A 19,054-nucleotide genomic window follows, 5' to 3' on the forward strand; every position below is an offset into this window, starting at 1 on the left:
GTGCAAGATGTTTCCCTCCTTATTCCTTTAGAGCTTGGTAAATGTTTCCTAAGCGAAATAAACGGCCCTCCTGCACAACTCCAAAATCGGGCCCCTCACTTGGCTGCCAGGCCCTGGAGCGCGGCCACCATCTGGCCCAGGCCCCAGCTTCCCTCCCTCCCCGCCCGGGCTCCTGTTACCTCCCTGCATACATCTGTACCCACCACAAGCCAAACAATTACACGCTCCCGCGTCCCCGCCTCGAGGTCCGGGACTACCCCCAGGACCCCGTGTGTCCCCGGGCCCCCCGGCCGCCACCCCCGCCAAGGCTCGGGGAAACGCGCGGCCCGGCCTGAGACCGCCGCCCGCTGTGGGCTCCTGCACCCCCCGCACCCGGACCTCGTCCATGTGCTCGGCGGCCACTCTCCAGCCTCAGCCCGCTCGGGCTTGAGTGCGGAGCCCGGGAGGCCCGGCCTCCCGACCCGGGCCCGCCGCACTCCTCAGGGTAGAACACGCCGGGAAGGCGGCAAGGCGGGAAGCGGTTGCAGCTGTGAGGCGCCCAGGGGCGGGCGGCGGGGCCGCCGGAGCCAGCGGGCCGGGCCGAGGGTGGCCCGAGGGTGGCCCGAGCGGAGGCGGCGCTCCAGTCGCGGCGGGGCTCGGGGAGCGGCGGCTCGCTCACTTACCACGGTCCGGCGGGGCAGCGCGCCGGTGGTCCGGGACAGGGCCCGGCGGAGCCTCCGCGCCCGGCCCGAGCGGGTCCCCCCGGAGCTCTCGGAGCCGCTGTCGTCCGAGATCACGATGAAGTCCTCCATGGCTGCGGGTCCCGGCCGAGCCAGCGCGCGGGCGGCCGGCTACCCGGGAGGCGGCAGCGGCGGCGTTGACTTCAGTTCCTGCTGCTGAGGCGGCGGCGGCGGCGGCGGCGGCGACGACAACCCGTGCTATCACCCCGGCGGCCCCGCCCCTTCCCGCCCCGATCCCCGCCCTGTCGGCCCCTTCCCGCCCCTCCGGAGCCCCGCCCCCTGGCGGCGGGCGGCGGGCGGCGGGCTTCTAGCGGCCGGGTTAGGGCTGCGGTCACCGTTTTTGGCGGTGGCGCTCGTTCTCCCTTCCCGGAAAGCGAGAGAAAATCAAGTCGCAGCCGGCTTGGGCCGGTGTTGGGGGCGGCCGTGCGGGACGCTGAGGCTGTGAGGGCTTCCCCTGCTGCTTCTGACTCAAGTGTGAAGTGAGGTGTGAACAGGCCTCTCTGACCCAGGCGGCCTCGACATACTAACCCGAAGAGCGTCCGTTGAGGGTGGAACCTGGCCTCGAACTGGCGGGGTAGAGGGGGCCCCGACTGACTGAGGGTGGGTGAGCTGGCCTCTGACTGAGTGGGGGCAGAGAGGCCCCACTTCTTTCTGCACATGTGCAAGTACCTTTGTAGGATCAATTCCTAGAAGTGGAATTACTAGGTCGAAGGCGCTGTTTCTGTTCCGATAAATGATGCCAAATTACTAAATTGTACCAATTTGCGGTTTCACCAACAATATATGTCACTCAGGAATTTAAACTGAGATTTAGAGATTTGTTCAGTTGGTAGCAGGATCAGAGACTGAAAAAAATGCACAAAGAGAAGCGATGAAGGAGCAGACATTATAAATATTTAGATGTTATGAATAAACAAAAAAGATACACCCAGTGGAGGGAGAAGCAGTAGGTAGCTGGTTGTTGAGCAGGAACGTTAAAATCAGGATAGGATCTGTGTTACAATAAATGGGGTATTGACCAAATCTTGCTGCCCAGGCTCTAGCAATTTGGCAAAATGTATTAACAGAGCCAAAGGAAAATGTGTTTATCGGAAAGGGGATTGGTTCCTAAAGGAATGGTTATCAGGTGCTATCTAAGCACTGCTTAGAGCAGCGATTCTCAAACTTTAGTGAGCATCAGAATCACCCAGAAGGCTTGTTAAAACACAGATTGCTGGGCCACACCCCAGGGTTTCTGTTTTAGTAGGTTTATGAGGTGGGGCCACCCAGTTTTCATTTCTAACAGGTTCCCAGGTGATATTGATGCTGCTCTTGTGGAGACCACGCATTGAAAACCTCAGGTCAATGGTCAACAGATTTCAGATGTTCTGGTGGTATGTTTGAAATCATCCTTGTTGTGAAGGGATTCATTAAGTTGTTTGTCTTCATCAAATGCCATTAATCATTTAGTTTATTTAGCTTCTTTTTTGGGCTTCTGTGACTCAGCACCTCTGTTACCACTTCTTTTCATTCTCCTTAGCTGACTCCTACTCCTCTAACTCACTCCTTAAATCATGGTGTTCCTCATGACCTTTGCATACTTCTCCCTACACAATCTCAATCATTTCCATGCTTTAATGATAATTTTTATACTGATGACTCCCATGTTTATCCCCAGCCCAGCCCTGTCCTCAAAGCTCCAGATGTATATATCCAAATGCCTGTTGAACCTCATAGGCATCTCAAGTTGAATATGTCCAAAACTGAACTCAACCTCCATCCCCCTACCTGGCCCTCCATAAATAAAGCCTGCTTCTTCTCTGTGTTCCCTACTTCAGTGACTGGTGGTACTACCAGCCAGCAATGGCACAGCTTTATGCTCTCAACAAATCCTGTCTCTTTTACCCGCTAAATATTTCTTGTACTCACTTGCTTCTTTTGGTCTCTGCTCTTATGATTCTAGGCAAGCAAAGATCACCTCTAGTCTAGTCAGTAGTCATAGTCTCCTATCCAGTCTTCCTGAATCTATTCTTGTCCTATTTCATTCCTTCCTCCACACTCAGCCAGAGTGCTCTTTAAGAAAGTATGTAATGAACCCCTTCAGTGGCTTCCTAATAACACTATGCCTTCATGTGCTCAGGTTGCCATAATAAAATACCATAGACTGGTGGCTTAAACAACAGAAATTTATTTTGTCACGGTCCTGGAGGCTGGGAATTCCAAGATTAAGGTGCTGACCAATTCAGTTCCCAGTGAATACTCTTTCCTCGGATTGCAGATTTCTCAGTATATCTTTTTTTTTTTTTTTTTTTTTTTTGCAGTATGCGGGCCTCTCACTGTTGTGGCCTCACCCATTGAGGAGCACAGGCTCCGGACGCGCAGGCTCAGCGGCCATGGCTCACGGGCCTAGCCGCTCCGCGGCATGTGGGATCTTCCCAGACCGGGGCACGAACCCGCATCCCCTGCATCGGCAGGCGGACTCTCAACCACTGCGCCACCAGGGAAGCCCTCTCAGTATATCTTTAAATGGCCTTTCCCCAGTGGGTGCATGCAGGGAGAGGGTGAGGATTAGTGGCCTTCTTATAAGGGCACTAATCCTATCATGAGGATACCCTCATGCCCTCATGCTCTAATCTAATCTAACCTTAATTACCTCCCAAAGACCACATCTCCAGATACCATTACATTGCGGGGTTAGAGTTTCACCGTATGAATTTTGGAAGAACACAAACATAACATGCTATGAACTCCTAAATGTAAGGACAAATATAAATAATATGTATTTTTTGTAGATTATATTAATGTTATTTTATATAGTAAATATATGATTTGTTTACATATAGTAAATATATGATTTCACTCTAAGTAAATTTTACCTTAAAAAAAAGAAATGTAAAAATTTTTGAGGTTTATGATATGCATGCTATAGTGTTAAGGAGTGAAGTGTAATGAAGTCTGCAAATTACTTTGAAATGCATCAAAAATAAGATGGATAAATGTATAGAAGGATAGATGTGGGTAAAGTAAATATAAGAAAACATTAACATTGTCAAATACACAGTAGTTATATGGGTGTTCACTTTTACCTTTTATGTATATTTAGATGTTTTCATATTATGTTGAGAAAAAAATTAAGAAACAATTATAATTTTACCACTATTTTAAAAAATTAAACAAAAGAGATTATAATGAACCCCGTGTGCCCATCATCCAGCTTCAAGAATTATCACTCTTGTTCTATTTATATTCACACGCATTCTCTCACCTCTACCTTCCTGAATTATTTTAAGGTAAATATCAGACATCACATTGTTTATTCTGCAAACATTTCAGTTTGTATCTTTAAAAGATAAGGAATCTGGGCTTCCCTGGTGGTGCAGCGGTTGAGAGTCCGCCTGCCAATGCAGGGGACACGGGTTTGTGCCCCGGTCTGGGAGGATCCCATATGCCGCGGAGGGGCTGGGCCCGTGAGCCACAACTACTGAGCCTGCGCGTCCAGAGCCTGTGCTCCGCAACGAGAGAGGCCACAGCAGTGAGAGGCCTGTGTACCGGAAAAAAAAAAAAAAGATAAGGAATCTACATTCATCAAATTATTGTTGAGCACATATGCTGTACTCAAGGGATACAATAGTGAACAACATAGACATGGTCTCTGATCCATGGTGCTTATAGTTTATGGGGAAGACAATAAACTAGTAAATAATTATAGATTATGTTAAGTATATAGCCAGTTTGTGAAGTCTTCACTTGTGAGATATAAATATGAAGTGATTTAATTTGTTTCCCCTATAACCATTACCACTGTCTTTAGAAATTCACTTAACTCTGTTGAATGGATTCCCTTAAGAATATTTTACTCTGGTCCCATAACTGTGCAGTCACTTTCAGTAACTAATACAGTCCCATTCCAAGTATTATGACCTAGGCCTGCCCATTTAAAATCTTTAATCTCTTATTTAATTCATAGCTCTTCCCATTCTCCTGGTGCAGGTGGACTTGTGGCTACAACAGTTCTTAGTGGGGAGTGGTAATGTCACTCCCTTTCTTTCTGCTTGGCTCTGCTCCTAAGTAGGGATGAGGAGGAGGGAGAAAGCATGTTCTCTGCAAGACTGTCCATGAAGAGTTATCTGTTCTTTTTCTTCTGGTTGTTGCTACTTCAGTAACAGTTCTCCCAATGCGTCAGGAGTCCGGATGCCAGCTCTCTTACTTGGAATGGGCACATCGTTCCTCTCTGGGGCCTCCCCTGTGCACTCTCTAATGTAGGAGAGGTCAATCTAAACCCTTTCTCCCAGACATCCCCAACAGTCCCTGCCAGGGGCAGTCTAACATATAGCCTTTTGTTGTTGGGGGATCCTTGTCTGGAGGGGCTTCTTGGGGAGTGCCAGCAAGGGCCTTAAGCCTCAGCCACCTTCTGTGCTCTCCAGTTGACTCACCCATGGAGGATTTACATGCATAACTCAAGGAGGAAGGGAATGCAGGCAGCTCCCATCTTGGTGCTCTTCTCTTAGCACCAACTAGCTCTCTCCTCCCTTCCTTCACCCCTAGGGGCATCAGGGGCTTATGCAGGGCAATAGTTCCCTGACTTTCAGACAAGTTCTCAGCTTGGGGAGTGGAGAGAGGAGTAGTTTACTGCACTTTAAACTTGTGGGAAGGGAATGGGAGAACAAGATGAATGGCCTCCATCCTCTTTAGCTAGAGAAAAGCAATGGATGGTTGCCATCTACAATAAGTAATGTTCATTCATGGATATATGAACAAACTGGAAAAAATTCAAATATCTACTTCTGTTGCAGAATTTGTGATAAAGTGATTAATATTAGTAACTGACTTTCAAGCACACAAATAGTGATAAGACTTCAGGGGTACAACAGTGTTCCGATTGTATATATCTTTCTCATCAGCCATCCTGCCTGAAACTCAGGAAATATAGGGTCCCTGGTTGTATAATATGAGTACACTTGAAAAGTTCCTTGTTCTTATCTGGCAACCCAGATGGATGAATACTGCCCCGAAGTTGCCTTTCTTAAAACCATAAGTAGTGTCACTTATGTTTTCTTGGCCATCCTGTATCTGTCTTGAAGTAGGCTGTTTACCCAAGACTTCCAAATTTATGATGATGTCTTTTTCAGAAATTAGTATGTGTGTGTATTTTTCTTTTTCCTCTGGGTGACTTATATTAGTTTTTCCAGATTTATTGAAATATAATTGACATATAACGTATAAGTTTTAGGTGTACAGTGTGGTGTTTGTATATATGTATATATTGGGAAATGTTTACCACAATAAGGTTAGTTAATACATCCTTTATCTCACATAATTACCATTTTGTTGTTGTTATGGTGAGAACAGTAAAGCAACATTTAAGTATATAATACAGTATTATTATCTATAGTCATCATGCTGTACATTAGATCCCTGGAACTTATTCATCTTATAACTGAGTTTGTACCCTTTGACCAACATCTCCCCATTCCCCCCACCAACCCCCAGACCCTGGTAACCACCATTCTACTCTCATTTTCTCTGAGTTTGGTGTTTCTAGATTCCACATATAAGTGAGATCATATAGTATTTGTCTTTCTCTGTCTGAATTATTGCACTTAGGAAAATGCCCTCAAGGTCTGACCATATGGTCACAAATGGTAGGATTTCCTTCTTTTTTTATGGTTGAATAATATTTGTGTGTATATTTTTCAAGGTGACACTTCTTCATAGACTTATTCCCCTCAACTCAATCATAAATTGGGAGGATAATGCAGTCATTTATTCCTCAAATGGATACTCTATTTAATGAGTGCCTACTAGGTGCCAGGCACCTTGTTAGGGGCTGGGGATGCAACAGTGAACAGGACAGCCCTTGCCTCTATCTTCACAGAGCCTAGCAGTGAAGAAGGTATCCCTTGCTTGTGAATGAAGAAAACAAATCCTGATCCCTTACTTTCTTCTTCTAAAATAATTTTTAATTAAACATTTATAGTACATAAAAAAGATGTGCAAATGCAAATCAAAACCACAATGAGATAACATTTCACACCCATAGGGTGGCTTATTATTAGAAAAAAAAAGGGAAAAACAAGTTTTGGCAAGGATGTGGAGAAATTGGAACCCTCATGCATTGCTGGTAGGAATGTAAAATGGTGCAGCTGCTGGGGAGAACAGTTTGGCAGTTCCTCAAAAAGTTAGAATTACCATATGATCCAGCAATTTGACTCCTAGGTATTTTCCCAAAAGCCTTGAGAGCAGGGACTCAAACAGATACTTATCCACCAATCTTCAGAGCATTATTCATAATAGCCAAAGGTAGAAATCACCCAAGGGTTCATCAGCAGATGAATGGTATATCCACACAATGGAATTCTATTCAGCCTTAAAAAGGATGGAAATTATGACATATGCTACACCATGGATGAAAGTTGAGGAAACTATTCTAAATATAATAAGCCAGTCACAAAGAGACAAATATTTTATGATTCTACGTTTGTGAGTTACCTAGAATAGGTAAATTCATAGAGACAGAAAAATAGAATAGAGGTTATCAGGGGTTGGGGGAAGGGAAATGGGGAGTTATTTGATGGGTACAGAGTTTCTATTTGGGATGATGAAAAAGTTCTAGAAGTTGAGAGTGCTGATGGTTGCATAATATTGTGACCGTACTGTGCCACTGAATTGAACATTAAAAATGGCTGTAATGTAAATTTTATGCATATTTTAACCACAATAAAAATATGTGAATACTTTCCTTTTATTAAAAAATTCAAACATTATAGACAAGGTGGCCTCTTTGACCACCTCCTCCATCCTGATTCCAGTTCCCCCTCTTCAGTTCTGCTGTGTTTACCCCTCTAGAGCTTTTTTTTTTTTTTTTTTAACATTTACCTATATTCATATGTACTTATTCAAACTGACATGTATTTTCAGCTTTATCCAAAAAGCATGTCTGCTTTAGTATGGAGATTTGAAACCATGATTTTCAGTAAAAATGTTCTAAGCAACAGGGCTTCCTTACTTATTAATGGGGACTTTTTTAGTGGGTATACATCTTTAAAAGGTTTTTTAATTTTAATTTTTATTTTTTTCATTGTGGCAAGTCAGTGCCTGCAGACCCACTTTTGTTTATGCTAAAGCTGTCCAGCTCAGGTTTCTCTCCTGCCCTAGGGAACACTCTGTTCCCCTTGCTGGATTCTAGGTATAAACTCCCAGTTTTGGGTCACTCCTTGATTTTGCACTGGACTGCTTTAGTAGGCAGCCTCTCAGTGTGCATAACTTTATTTAAATCATTTTCTTATCCTTTCCTCGTTTCCATTCCAGCTTCTAGTTTGCTGAGATATCAAATAGATGTCAGAGTTTATATTAAAATTTTGTGTTACTATGTTCAAGGATGATGCATCCTCATTTTGAGAAAATTAAGGCAATTTAGAATGGTTACAAAACAGAATGTGTAGTAACATTGCACTTTGATAATATCTTCCCAGACATTGCTTAATGTCAATACCCACAGGTGCCAACACACAATTTTATATAAATGGGATCATAGTATGCACATTGTACTACAGTTGGGCTTTCTTAAATTAAAAAAAAAAAAAAGTCCTTACAGTTTTCTCTGTCAGTGAATATAGATCTACAATATCCATTTTTTGACTCATGATAATATTTTTAAAATAGTATGAGATTTGCTCTTATTTTATAGAAAAGCACAAAAAAGCAAATATTCTCCCATCCCTGATAGCCTATAGGGAACAGTTTGTTAAATTAAAAGAAACAAATCTATGAGATTAGAAAATTCATGCTACAAAAAGTTACCAAATAAAAAGTGAATGTTGAGAGCCACCCTCCCTTTCCTAGTTCATCTTCCCAAGGCTAAAATGCCTTTCTTAGTTTCTTGTGAAACCTTCAAAACATACAAAATTATTTACATATACTTATTTCTATCTTTCTATCTCCTTTTTGTCTGTTTTTAACACAAAAGATCATAGTATACACAGTTATTTACTTTGCTTTTTCATTTAATATGTTATGGGGATAGTTCCCTAACTGCAAGGTATAAAATATATATATTATAATATATAATATAATATAACATAATGCATATATTTCTGAGCTGCATAAAAAGTCATTTATTAGAATGTGCCACAATTTATTTAATTAGTTCCCTATCATGGTAATTTTGGTTGTTCCTAGGATTTTGCTTGTTTGTTTGTTGTGTGGTTTAGATTTTACTCCTACTGGTAGAACAGTGTTGCAAGAATATCTGTGTACTTATCTTAAGTCTTATCAGCATATCTACTGAGAAAATCCTAAGCATTGAGGACTGGGTTATAGGATGTATGTGTTTTACATGTTGATGGAAATTACCAAGTTATTATCCAGAAAGGTTACACCAAATAACCTGCCAACAAAAGTGTTTGAGTGCTTGTTTCCGAAACTTCCACAAGCATTGGTTATCAAAAATTTTAGTTGTTGGGCTTCCCTGGTGGCGCAGTGGTTGAGAGTCCGCCTGCCGATGCAGGGGACATGGGTTCGTGCCCCTGTCTGGGAGGATCCCAAATGCCGTGGAGCGGCTGGGCCCGTGAGCCATGGCTGCTGAGCCTGCGCGTCCGGAGCCTGTGCTCCACAACGGGAGAGGCCACAACAGTGAGAGGCCCGCGTACCGCAAAAAAAAAAAAAAAAATTTTAGTTGTTGCCAATCAAATACATTAAAATTGGTATCTTGTTCTGATTTGCATTTACTTTCTTATGAATGAAGTTGAGTTACTTAAAAAATTTTCATTGGCCATTTGTAGTTTTTTTCTTGAAATTGTTCATACACATTCACTATTTTTTTTCTCCTGGGCTGTTCATCTTTTTCAATAGCTATCAGTAGAATTTGTATGAATACCTAATGTTTAATGAGCAAAGTATTACATTATTTTATAATTTATTCAACTACCTAATAATGAACACTTAGGATGTTTACAACATCATACTGCAGTTTCAAGTATTCTTATACTTACATACTTATCTGGACCAAATATCTCTTTAAGTTAGATTTCTAGAAATGGAATTCCTTATTTAAAGCCAAATTCTTTGTCAAAATTTTCAAAACAATTTTCATCGTTTGATGGGGGAATGGTCCAAGTGGGAGAAAAAAAGAAACAGGAACTAAATAGTTCCTCCTAATTGCAGGGTTAATCAGCTGTAAATTAGAGTTGAACTATTAGGCTGATTGATGATGTTATCATCCTAGTTGCTTTCATCAGTAAGCTTCTTAAAAATCCTAAATCTCCTTCTCTATTTGTGTGCCCAGACCTCCTGGGAGTCTGTAAATTCTATGGAGAAAAAAAGAAAAAAATTAAACTAACTTTGTAATTTTCAAGTGAACAATAGTATTTAAAAATTGTAAGCACATTCTGAATCATTTTATGGCCATGCCATTTTAATGTTGACTTTACATTTCTGTTTACAGTTGTCTGAGTTGGTACATACTATTTGAAGGAACATGTGGCATTATGGTAGTTCATTAATTTAAATTGAATGGAGGAAAGTAGTGGGAGAATTGAGTCAGTTACCTGTGGCACTGGTGGACTCCTGGGGAAGCAGAGTTCAAAAGAAACTGTGCACAAGCAATCCATTAAATCAGAAGAATATGCGAAACTATTTGGGGAAGGATGAATTACTTAAATCCTGTCTTTGTATCTAACAATTTGTTCATTAGCAGTAAGTATAGTAGAAAACACAGAGTGAAGAAATTTTACATTTCTGCTTTGAGTAATAATTGGATTAGGTCACCAATTCAGGCCAAATTGTATTAATGACCACAGTGCCAGCCTCAGTTTTATAGGAATTATCAGGATTTTTAATTTTAACAGCATTAAAGGATTCTAGGATTGCTTAGTTGGGCTGCCTTGAGTTAGTAAAGAAATGAAGTTATTAACACAGTTTTGTACAACATAATTATCTGAACAGATGTTTTCTGCATTTGTAGTCTTGACAGGCAAAATCAATCAGACAAAAATTTGTTTGTTCTCATTTATTGACCAAATATGGATTTATTTGATTGTTATGAGGATATATATCTCTCTATATATAGATATATATACAGACAGACACACATATAAAACATTAATCTATTTTTCTTTTTTCCGATGTTATTTTCTTGAGGAAAGAAAAATCCAAGATGAAACTAACACTTAAATTAAGTTTTCCTTTGTCCTTTGTTACCACTACATTCAGTTTTACATACTCATTTGCAATGATATTATGACTAGAGTTTTGATTTCTACATTTCATTTAACATATACCATAACTATTTTTCCATGTTTTAATCTGATTTTATTCTTATTTCCCTTTGCCTTATACACTTTCTTGACAACGATCATGTAACCAATGTCATTTGCTCAGGTATATGAGCCCACACATTTTTCTCCATAACCATGTAAACATCTACAAACATATATAGACACATACATACACATGTAAATAAATACATAAAAATATATAGAAGATTGTGAATTTGTCATTTGTTTTTACAGAAGTCAGATCATAAACCGTATATATTCCTCAGTTATATCCTTTCTTGCTTAATTCATCAGGGCAGCCCACCAGAGCAGAAGCTATAGATCCAACTTGATTTTTTAATAGCCACATAGTTATCCATACTACACACGTATACATTAATTTACTCTTCCTTTATTAGTGGAAATTCAAGTTGTTTTCAAGTTTTTGTCATTACAAACAATGCCACAATAAATATTCTCATAGATTCATCCTTAGATTGTTAGGACTAGGATTATTAGATCAAAGGATATGTACATATTTTGTTTTTAATATGTAAGGCCATATTACTTACTTTAGAAAGCTGTGTGTGGACCTTATTTGGATCTCGATTCACACAAACTATGAAAATAAATATGACATTTGTAAAACAGTTGGAAATTTCAACACTGACTAGATATTTCATTAAATTAAGGAATTTTTGTTTTTTTGTTTGTTTGTTTTGTTTTGTTTTTGCAGTACACGGGCCTCTTACTGTTGTGGCCTCTCCCGTTGCGGAGCACAGGCTCCGGACGCGCAGGCTCAGTGGCCATGGCTCACAGGCCCAGCTGCTCCGCGGCATGTGGGATCTTTCCAGACTGGGCCATGAACCCGTGTCCCCCGCATTGGCAGGCGGACTCTCAACCACTGTGCCACCAGGGAAGCCTTGTTATTTTTTAAGATGTGACCATGGTAGAGATACAAACTGAAATATTTATGGATGAAATACTTTCCTTCAGAAAAGTACTGGAGGGAAAGAAGTGGATGAAAGGATGGATGAAATAAGAGTGGCCATGAGTTGATAGTTGTTGAAGCTGGTATAATGGGAGCCTATTATACAATGGTCTTCTTTTATATATGTTTGAAATTTTCCATAATAATAATTTTTTAAAATTTTAACAATTCACACTGTATCTAGTGTTAATGAGAAAACCTATTTCCATACATTTCCCTTAGCACTGGGTGTTACCACTTTTTGTTTTTTAAAATCTCATGTGTAAAAAAAGGTATTTGTTCTTGTAATTTGCATTTACTTTACTATTAGTGAGGTTGATTATCTTGAGAAAGTGTGAGGCTTCCTCATTGGCAGCTAGCATCCATGCCATGGTATTCCCAAATGAACTTACACAATACTTTCTAGAATACAAGTAAGATGTACACAAGGCCACTCTGGAACAAGACAGAGACAAGACCACTTTGCAACCATAGAAACAATAAAACAGCTTGAGTGACAGCTGCTCTTTTACCAACGAAAACTTTAGCCTTTCTTTTTGCTCCGGACACGCAGGCTCAGTGGCCATGGCTCACGGGCCCAGCCACTCCGTGGCATGTGGGATCTTCCCGGACCGGGGCACGAACCCATGTCCCCTGCATCAGCAGGCAGACTCTCAACCACCACGCCACCAGGGAAGCCCTAGCCTTGCTTTAATCCTGCTTACTAGATAAAAATTATGAAGGTATCAAGCCACTAAGTTGCCCCAATTTCTTGACAACCTTCAATCTGTAACTGGTCTCTACTTCTTAAACTTTTCTGGAATAATCCAGCACAAGTCCAAGTCCTGTGAGAAGTCCCTTCCAATCCTCTTGCTGAGGCCTGTAGTTTCTCTGGAGAACTTTCTCCCTTGTGGCAGCAAGGTAAATAAACCTACTTTTTTCACTATGGATTTGTTCCTGGAGGCCTTTGGTCAGTGGGCTTTAAAACAATCTTTTCAAAGTTTATTGTCCATTTGAATTTCCTCTTCTTTGGGACATTTTCCTGGTTCAGTGGGTAGTTCTGAAATTTTCCCTTTTGTTTGAGAGTCAGTCCCATTGATTACTCTAGGACCCATATGTACTACTTCTCAGTCAGAAGGGGTGAAAAATAAGGATTCTCATTCAGGTTGCATCATTCTAGGTTTGATGGCATTAGCAAGAATTTTCAGGATCTTATTAATTCACCAGGAAGGCTGCTGGGAGGTGAGGTTAAAGGTAGGAGCTAAGCTGGACTTCTCTATTTGCTCCAGACAATTCTGGTTGTTTTCTTGGCCACCAATCTTGTTTGGCCAATGTTGATGGCATGTGTGTGTGTGTGTACCATTTATTGCTTGTTTCATTAGGTATTGAAAGAGAAAATTCATCATCTTAACTGAGAAGTCTGATATTTATATTAGATTTTGCTTCATATTTTTACAAGCTCTAATGTGAGATAAATAAACATTTAATACTTCTTTGTTAATTGTTCTTCTATTGATATGAAATATCAATATTTGTCCCTTTTAGTGCTTTCCATCTTGAATTCTACCATTTGTTACATTAACATTGTAACATACATAACACAATCTTTTGTTTGGTATGCTGGGAAAATATTTTGATATTTAAAGCCATGTGTCTTCATCCAATATGTAACTCTTTTTCCATTCAGATGACTAGACTCTTAGTCATCCTTTGGCATAAGGGAGATTGTCACAATAGAACCAGAGTACAAAGAGGCAATTCTTGGCTTGTGAAGTTCCCAGCTGAGGCTCAGGTATAAGATATTCTGAGCAAGTTTCTTCACCCTCATTCAGAGGAGAGAAGAACCAAGTCCTGTTCTGTTTGCTCTATCAGTTCTGTTTCCTTAAGTGTTACTTCTCTCTTTTGTGAAGTGTAGTGTTTCTTAGTTTTGTTTTTTTTAATTTTTATTTATTTATTATTTATTTATTTGGCTGCGTTGGGTCTTCATTGCTGCGAACGGGCTTTTTTCTAGTTGCGGCGAGCTGGGGCTGCTCTTTGTTGTGGTGCGTGGGCTTCTCATTGCCGTGGCTTCTCTTGTTGTGGAGCACAGGCTCTAGGTGTGTGGGCTTCAGCAGTTGTGGCATGCAGGCTCAGTAGTTGTGGCTCGTGGGCTCTAGAGTACAGGCTTAGTAGTTGTGGTGCATGGGCTTAGTTGCTCCGCGGCATGTGGGGTCTTCCTGGACCAGGACTCAAACCTGTGTCCCCTGCACTGGCAGGCGGATTTTTTTTTTTTTTTTTTTTTTTTTGCAGTACGCGGGCCTCTCACTGTTGTGGCCTCTCCCGTTGCGGAGCACAGGCTCCAGACGCGCAGGCTCAGCAGCCATGGCTCATGGGCCCAGCCGCTCCGAGGCATGTGGGATCTTCCCGGACCGGGGCATGAATCCGTGTCCCCTGCATCGGCAGGCGGACTCTCAACCACTGCGCCACCAGGGAAGCCCTGGCAGGCGGATTTTTAACCACTGTGCCACCAGGGAAGTCCCTGTTTCTTAGTTTTGATGTTAGAGTTTCCCTCAAATGTTTTGTCATTCTTGGGTTGGGTGTTCATCTTGATTTTTGAAGTTCCCTATTAGTCCACATGTGAATGTTAGATGTGTGTATCTCATCTTCTTGCCAGGAATTTCAGGAGAGTTTGAATTTGCTGCTGGATGGTCTATATATACACCATGGAAACCAGCCTGGATGGTCTATATTAGTGACCAGTCTTCTGGGACCAGGGACAACCACATTATTACTGTGGGCACTGCAATGCCCTGCCTCTCTGGCTCAGCTACTTACACTCACACTCGCTGCTCTTACCAGGAGGCAGAGGTCTCTACTGCCAGTTGCTTTGCAAAAACTGGGGAAGATTATTTTATTACTTGCCCCAGCTAGGTCTCATTCCTATTTCCCCGTGTCTACTGCCTCTGAGGTTGGAAAACCTTCAAGTTGCTCTACAGCTTTGCTTCAGTTTTCTCCACTGGACATTTTAGGTTATGATATTCTCTTTCAATCTGATGCCATTTGCTTTCCATTTTCCAGAGATTTCCTTATAATTCCAGCAGATTAATGTGATTATCAACATCATATCAGCCCTCAACATTTCTGGGTAATTCTCAGTTTGATTTCCTGCTCCCTACAGTTATTTATTTCATGTCTTTTCTATTCTCCTACAACCTCTGACTATTCCCCTTCCTTCATACTGTCAGAAGACCTTACCATTTACTGCAGAAAGAAAATTGAAGCTATCACATGAGAACTCCCTCATCTTCCCCAAACCAAACTAAAATGCACCCATAACCACCTCGATCCTTCCTGCCCTCCTGCTGCATTAGAAGTGCTGTTTCTCATCACATTTAAGGTTAATTTCTATAACTGTGTTCTGGGTCCAACTCCCTCCCATTGTCCCCAAACCCTACGCTCTCAACTGCTCTTTCCCTTACCTACATATCCAATTGCTCCTTCCCAACTGGGTCCTTCCCATGCACTTAAACCTTACTAAGTCTGTCCCATCTTAAAAACAACCATAACCCAAACCTTCTTTTCACTTCACTTTACCCTCTAGCTCCCATCCTATTTCTTTTCTTTCCTTCGCAAACTTCCCGAGAGAGTCATCTACATTAGCAGCCTCCATTTCCTGGACTCACATTCACTTCTCAACCCACTCCTGTCTAGCTTCCACCCCTCCGTACTCCACAGAAATGGTGCTCCCTCTGATCATCTGACTTCTGTGGTGGTTTTAAAATATAGCCACAAATTCTTTAATATTCTTCCTTCAAAAGGTAGTGTCTAATTCGCCTCCCCTTAAGTGTGGGTTGTACTATCTGGCTTGCTGCTGATGAACAGAATATGCCAGAAGTGATGGCATATGACTTCTGAGGCTGGGTCACAGAGCAGCTTCAACCTGTCTCTCTTGGGTTGTTTGCTCTGGGGAACTGTGAATGGGTCATCTTAGAAGGGGATCCTCCAGTCCTGTAAACTCTTCAGATGACCACAGCCTGCCTGACATCTTGGTTATAGCCTCGTGGGAGGCTGAGCCAGAAACACCCAGCTCAGCAGCTCCTGGATTCCTTACTTTCAGAAACTACATGAGTTAACAAACATTTGTTATTGTAAGCTGCTGAAGTTTAGGGTATTGTTACACAGCAGTAGATAACTAATATAACCTCCATGCTGTTACATATAAAGAATGCTTAATGTTAGTGTCAGCAGCATTTGGCATTGTTGGCCTCTTCCTCTCTGAAACACTCTTCTCTTTGATTTCATGACACCGATGTCTCCAACCTCTCTGACCCTTCCTTCCCAGAATCCTTTGCAGGCTCTTTCTCCTCTATAAGCAATTAAATGTTGGGCTCCTTAAAGTTCCGTCCTATGCTCTCTTCTTTTTTCAATCTAATCTTCCTCCTGGAGAGTTTTCACTCAGCCTCTCAGTAAATATGCAGTTGACATTCAAATTTCTTCATCTAGCGCAGACCTCTTCCCAGAACTATTCGCCTATATATCAAACTGCTTGCTCAGCATTGTCCTTGATTATCCCCAAAGCACCTCAGTCTCTGTACTCCAAGAACAAACTATCTTTCCTCTCAAAACTTGGTTCTCTTGGGTGGTGGGGAGATGAGTGAAATAGGTGAGGGAAATTAAGAGGTCCAAACTTCCAGTTACAGAATAAATGAGTCACAGGGATGAAATGTATAGCATGGGATATAGCCAACAATAATATAATATCTTTGTATGGCGACAGATGGTGACTAGACTGACCATGGTGATTATTTTGTAGATACTGTATATATAATGTATATATGTATATATATAATGTATATATGTATAAATAATGTATATAAATACTGACTCACTATGTTGTGAACCAGGGACTAACTTAGTGTTGTAGGTCAATTATACTTCAAACAAACCCATAGAAAAAGAGACCAGATTTGTGGCTACCAAAGGTGAGGGGTGTGGGGAGGGGAATTGAATGAAGGTGGTCAAAAGACACAAACTTCCAGTTATGAGATAAATAAGTACTAGGGATGTAATGTACAACATGATTAATATAATTAACACTGATATATATGAAAGTTGTTATACATGAAAACACTGTTATACATGAAAGTTGTTAAGAGAGTAAATCCTAAGAGTTCTCATCATAAAGAAAAATATATATTAAAATTTTGTAAGTATATGAGATAGTGAATGTTCATTAAACTTATTGTGGTAGTTGTTTCATGATGTATGTAGGTCAAATCATTATGCTGTATACCTTAAACTTACACAGTGTTGTATGTCAATTATATCTCAATGAAACTGGAAGAAAAAAATTTAAAAATAGTAATTGAAAACAAAAACTTGGTTCCCTTTCTGTGCATTCTATTTCAGAGAATATCACCACTGCAATCATCTATCCAGTTGCTTTGGGCAGTACATGTACCTCCCTCTCCCTAACTACACTTATCTAATCATTTACCAAACCTGTTGATTTTAACTGCTGTATATCCAGTAAATCTATACCATCCAAGCCATCGTTCTTTCTCACCAGGAGTACTGCAGGAGCCTCCAAACCTATTTCCTTAACGTCTACCCTAGGCTCGTCGCCAGTCTGTTCTCTACACTATTGCCCAAGGGATATTTTCAAATATTTTAAAAAACACGACACAAATCTGGTCATGTTTCCTTTCTGCTTAAAAGTCTTTAATGGTTTCCTATCACTGTTTGGATGAAGCCCTCAAATTCTTAATATGACCTGCCGGTCCTTTCATCCTTCTATCATAGCTTACGTCTCTAGCCTCATTGTGCCCTGCTCCCCACTTGCTAAAATTCAGCCATTTTGATCTTTCAGCCCTTCTAATGTGCCATGTTCCCTCTTGCTCCAGGACCTTTGTAGGACTCTCTCTGCAATGTTATTATCGATGGTAGAAGTCAGCATTACCATCCCTGGGTCAGGAGAGACTCCCCACATTTTGTCTATGTGAGATTCTTTTTTAAACCCTCCTAGAGAATTGGGGCCCTTTTCTCTAGAGCGTTACCTCAGTTAATAATTGGGCTGAGATGTAAGACACTTTGATTAATATGTGCCCCCACTCCTTTGCCCCCCCTTTAAATTGTAAGTGCCATGAGAGCACTGAGAGTGCCTAACTTTGTACACTGTTACAGTTCAGTGCCTGGCACAGGGCCCAACACCTGGTGGGCATTTAATGAACAGCGTGGACTGTTCCCTAAAACTTTGGAAGGACTTGCACATAAAATTTTCTGGGCTGCTGCCTTTTTTTAAATTAAAAAAGTTGGGTAGGGGGCTTCCCTGGTGGCGCAGTGGTTGAGAATCTGCCTGCCAATGCAGGGGACACGGGTTCGAGCCCTGGTCTGGGAAGATCCCACATGCCACGGAGCAACTAGGCCCGTGAGCCACAATTACTGAGCCTGCGCGTCTGGAGCCTGTGTTCCGCAACAAGAGAGGCCGCGATAGTGAGAGGCCTGCGCACCGCGATGAAGAGTGGCCCCCGCTTGCCACAACTAGAGAAAGCCCTCACACAGAAACAAAGACCCAACACAGCCATAAATAAATAAATAAAAATTTAAAAAAAAAAAAAAAAAAAAAAAAAAAAAAAAAAAAAAGTTGGGTAAAATATGCATAACATAAAATTTGCCATCTAAACCATTTTTAAGTATACGGTTCAGTGGTATTAAATACATTTGTAATATTGTGCAACCATCATTACCATTCATCTCCATAACTTTTTTTTTTTTTGGCCAAGCCACGCGGCTTGCAGGAGCTTAGTACCCTGGCCAGGGATCAGACCCAGGCCCCTCGCACTGGAAACGCAGAGTCCTAACCACTGGACAGCCAGGGAATTCCCTCCATAACTCTTTTCATCTTGTAAAACTGCATCTTTATACCCATTAAACCATAACTCTCCATTGCCTCCTCCCCCCAGCCCCTGGCACCCACCATTCTACTTAATGTCTCTATGATTTTAACTAAGTATCTCATATAAGTGGAATCATACAATATTTATGACTCTTTCTGGGACTGGCTTATTTCGCTTAGCCTGATGTCCTCCAAGTTCACCCATTCTGTAGCATGTGTCAGAATTTCCTTCCTTTTAAAGGCTGAATAATATCTCATT

The 19,054-nt window shown here is 41.5% G+C and overlaps 1 protein-coding gene across 1 annotated transcript in view; it reads right to left on the reverse strand.

The window, feature by feature from the left end:
• Window positions 1-791, reverse strand: part of SIMC1 (SUMO interacting motifs containing 1) — a gene marked incomplete at both ends in the record, with an annotated part of 99,537 nt that extends 98,746 nt beyond the window's left edge. The window contains one exon of the mRNA XM_079703452.1: window positions 663-791. Coding sequence (XP_079559578.1) covers window positions 663-791 — 129 coding nt within the window. The remainder of the gene's footprint in view (window positions 1-662) is intronic.
• Window positions 792-19,054: the final 18,263 nt, after the last annotated feature.

The sequence above is a fragment of the Hyperoodon ampullatus genome, assembly GCF_949752795.1.
Source record: "Hyperoodon ampullatus genome assembly, chromosome: 4".
Taxonomy (NCBI): Eukaryota; Metazoa; Chordata; class Mammalia; order Artiodactyla; family Ziphiidae; genus Hyperoodon; species Hyperoodon ampullatus.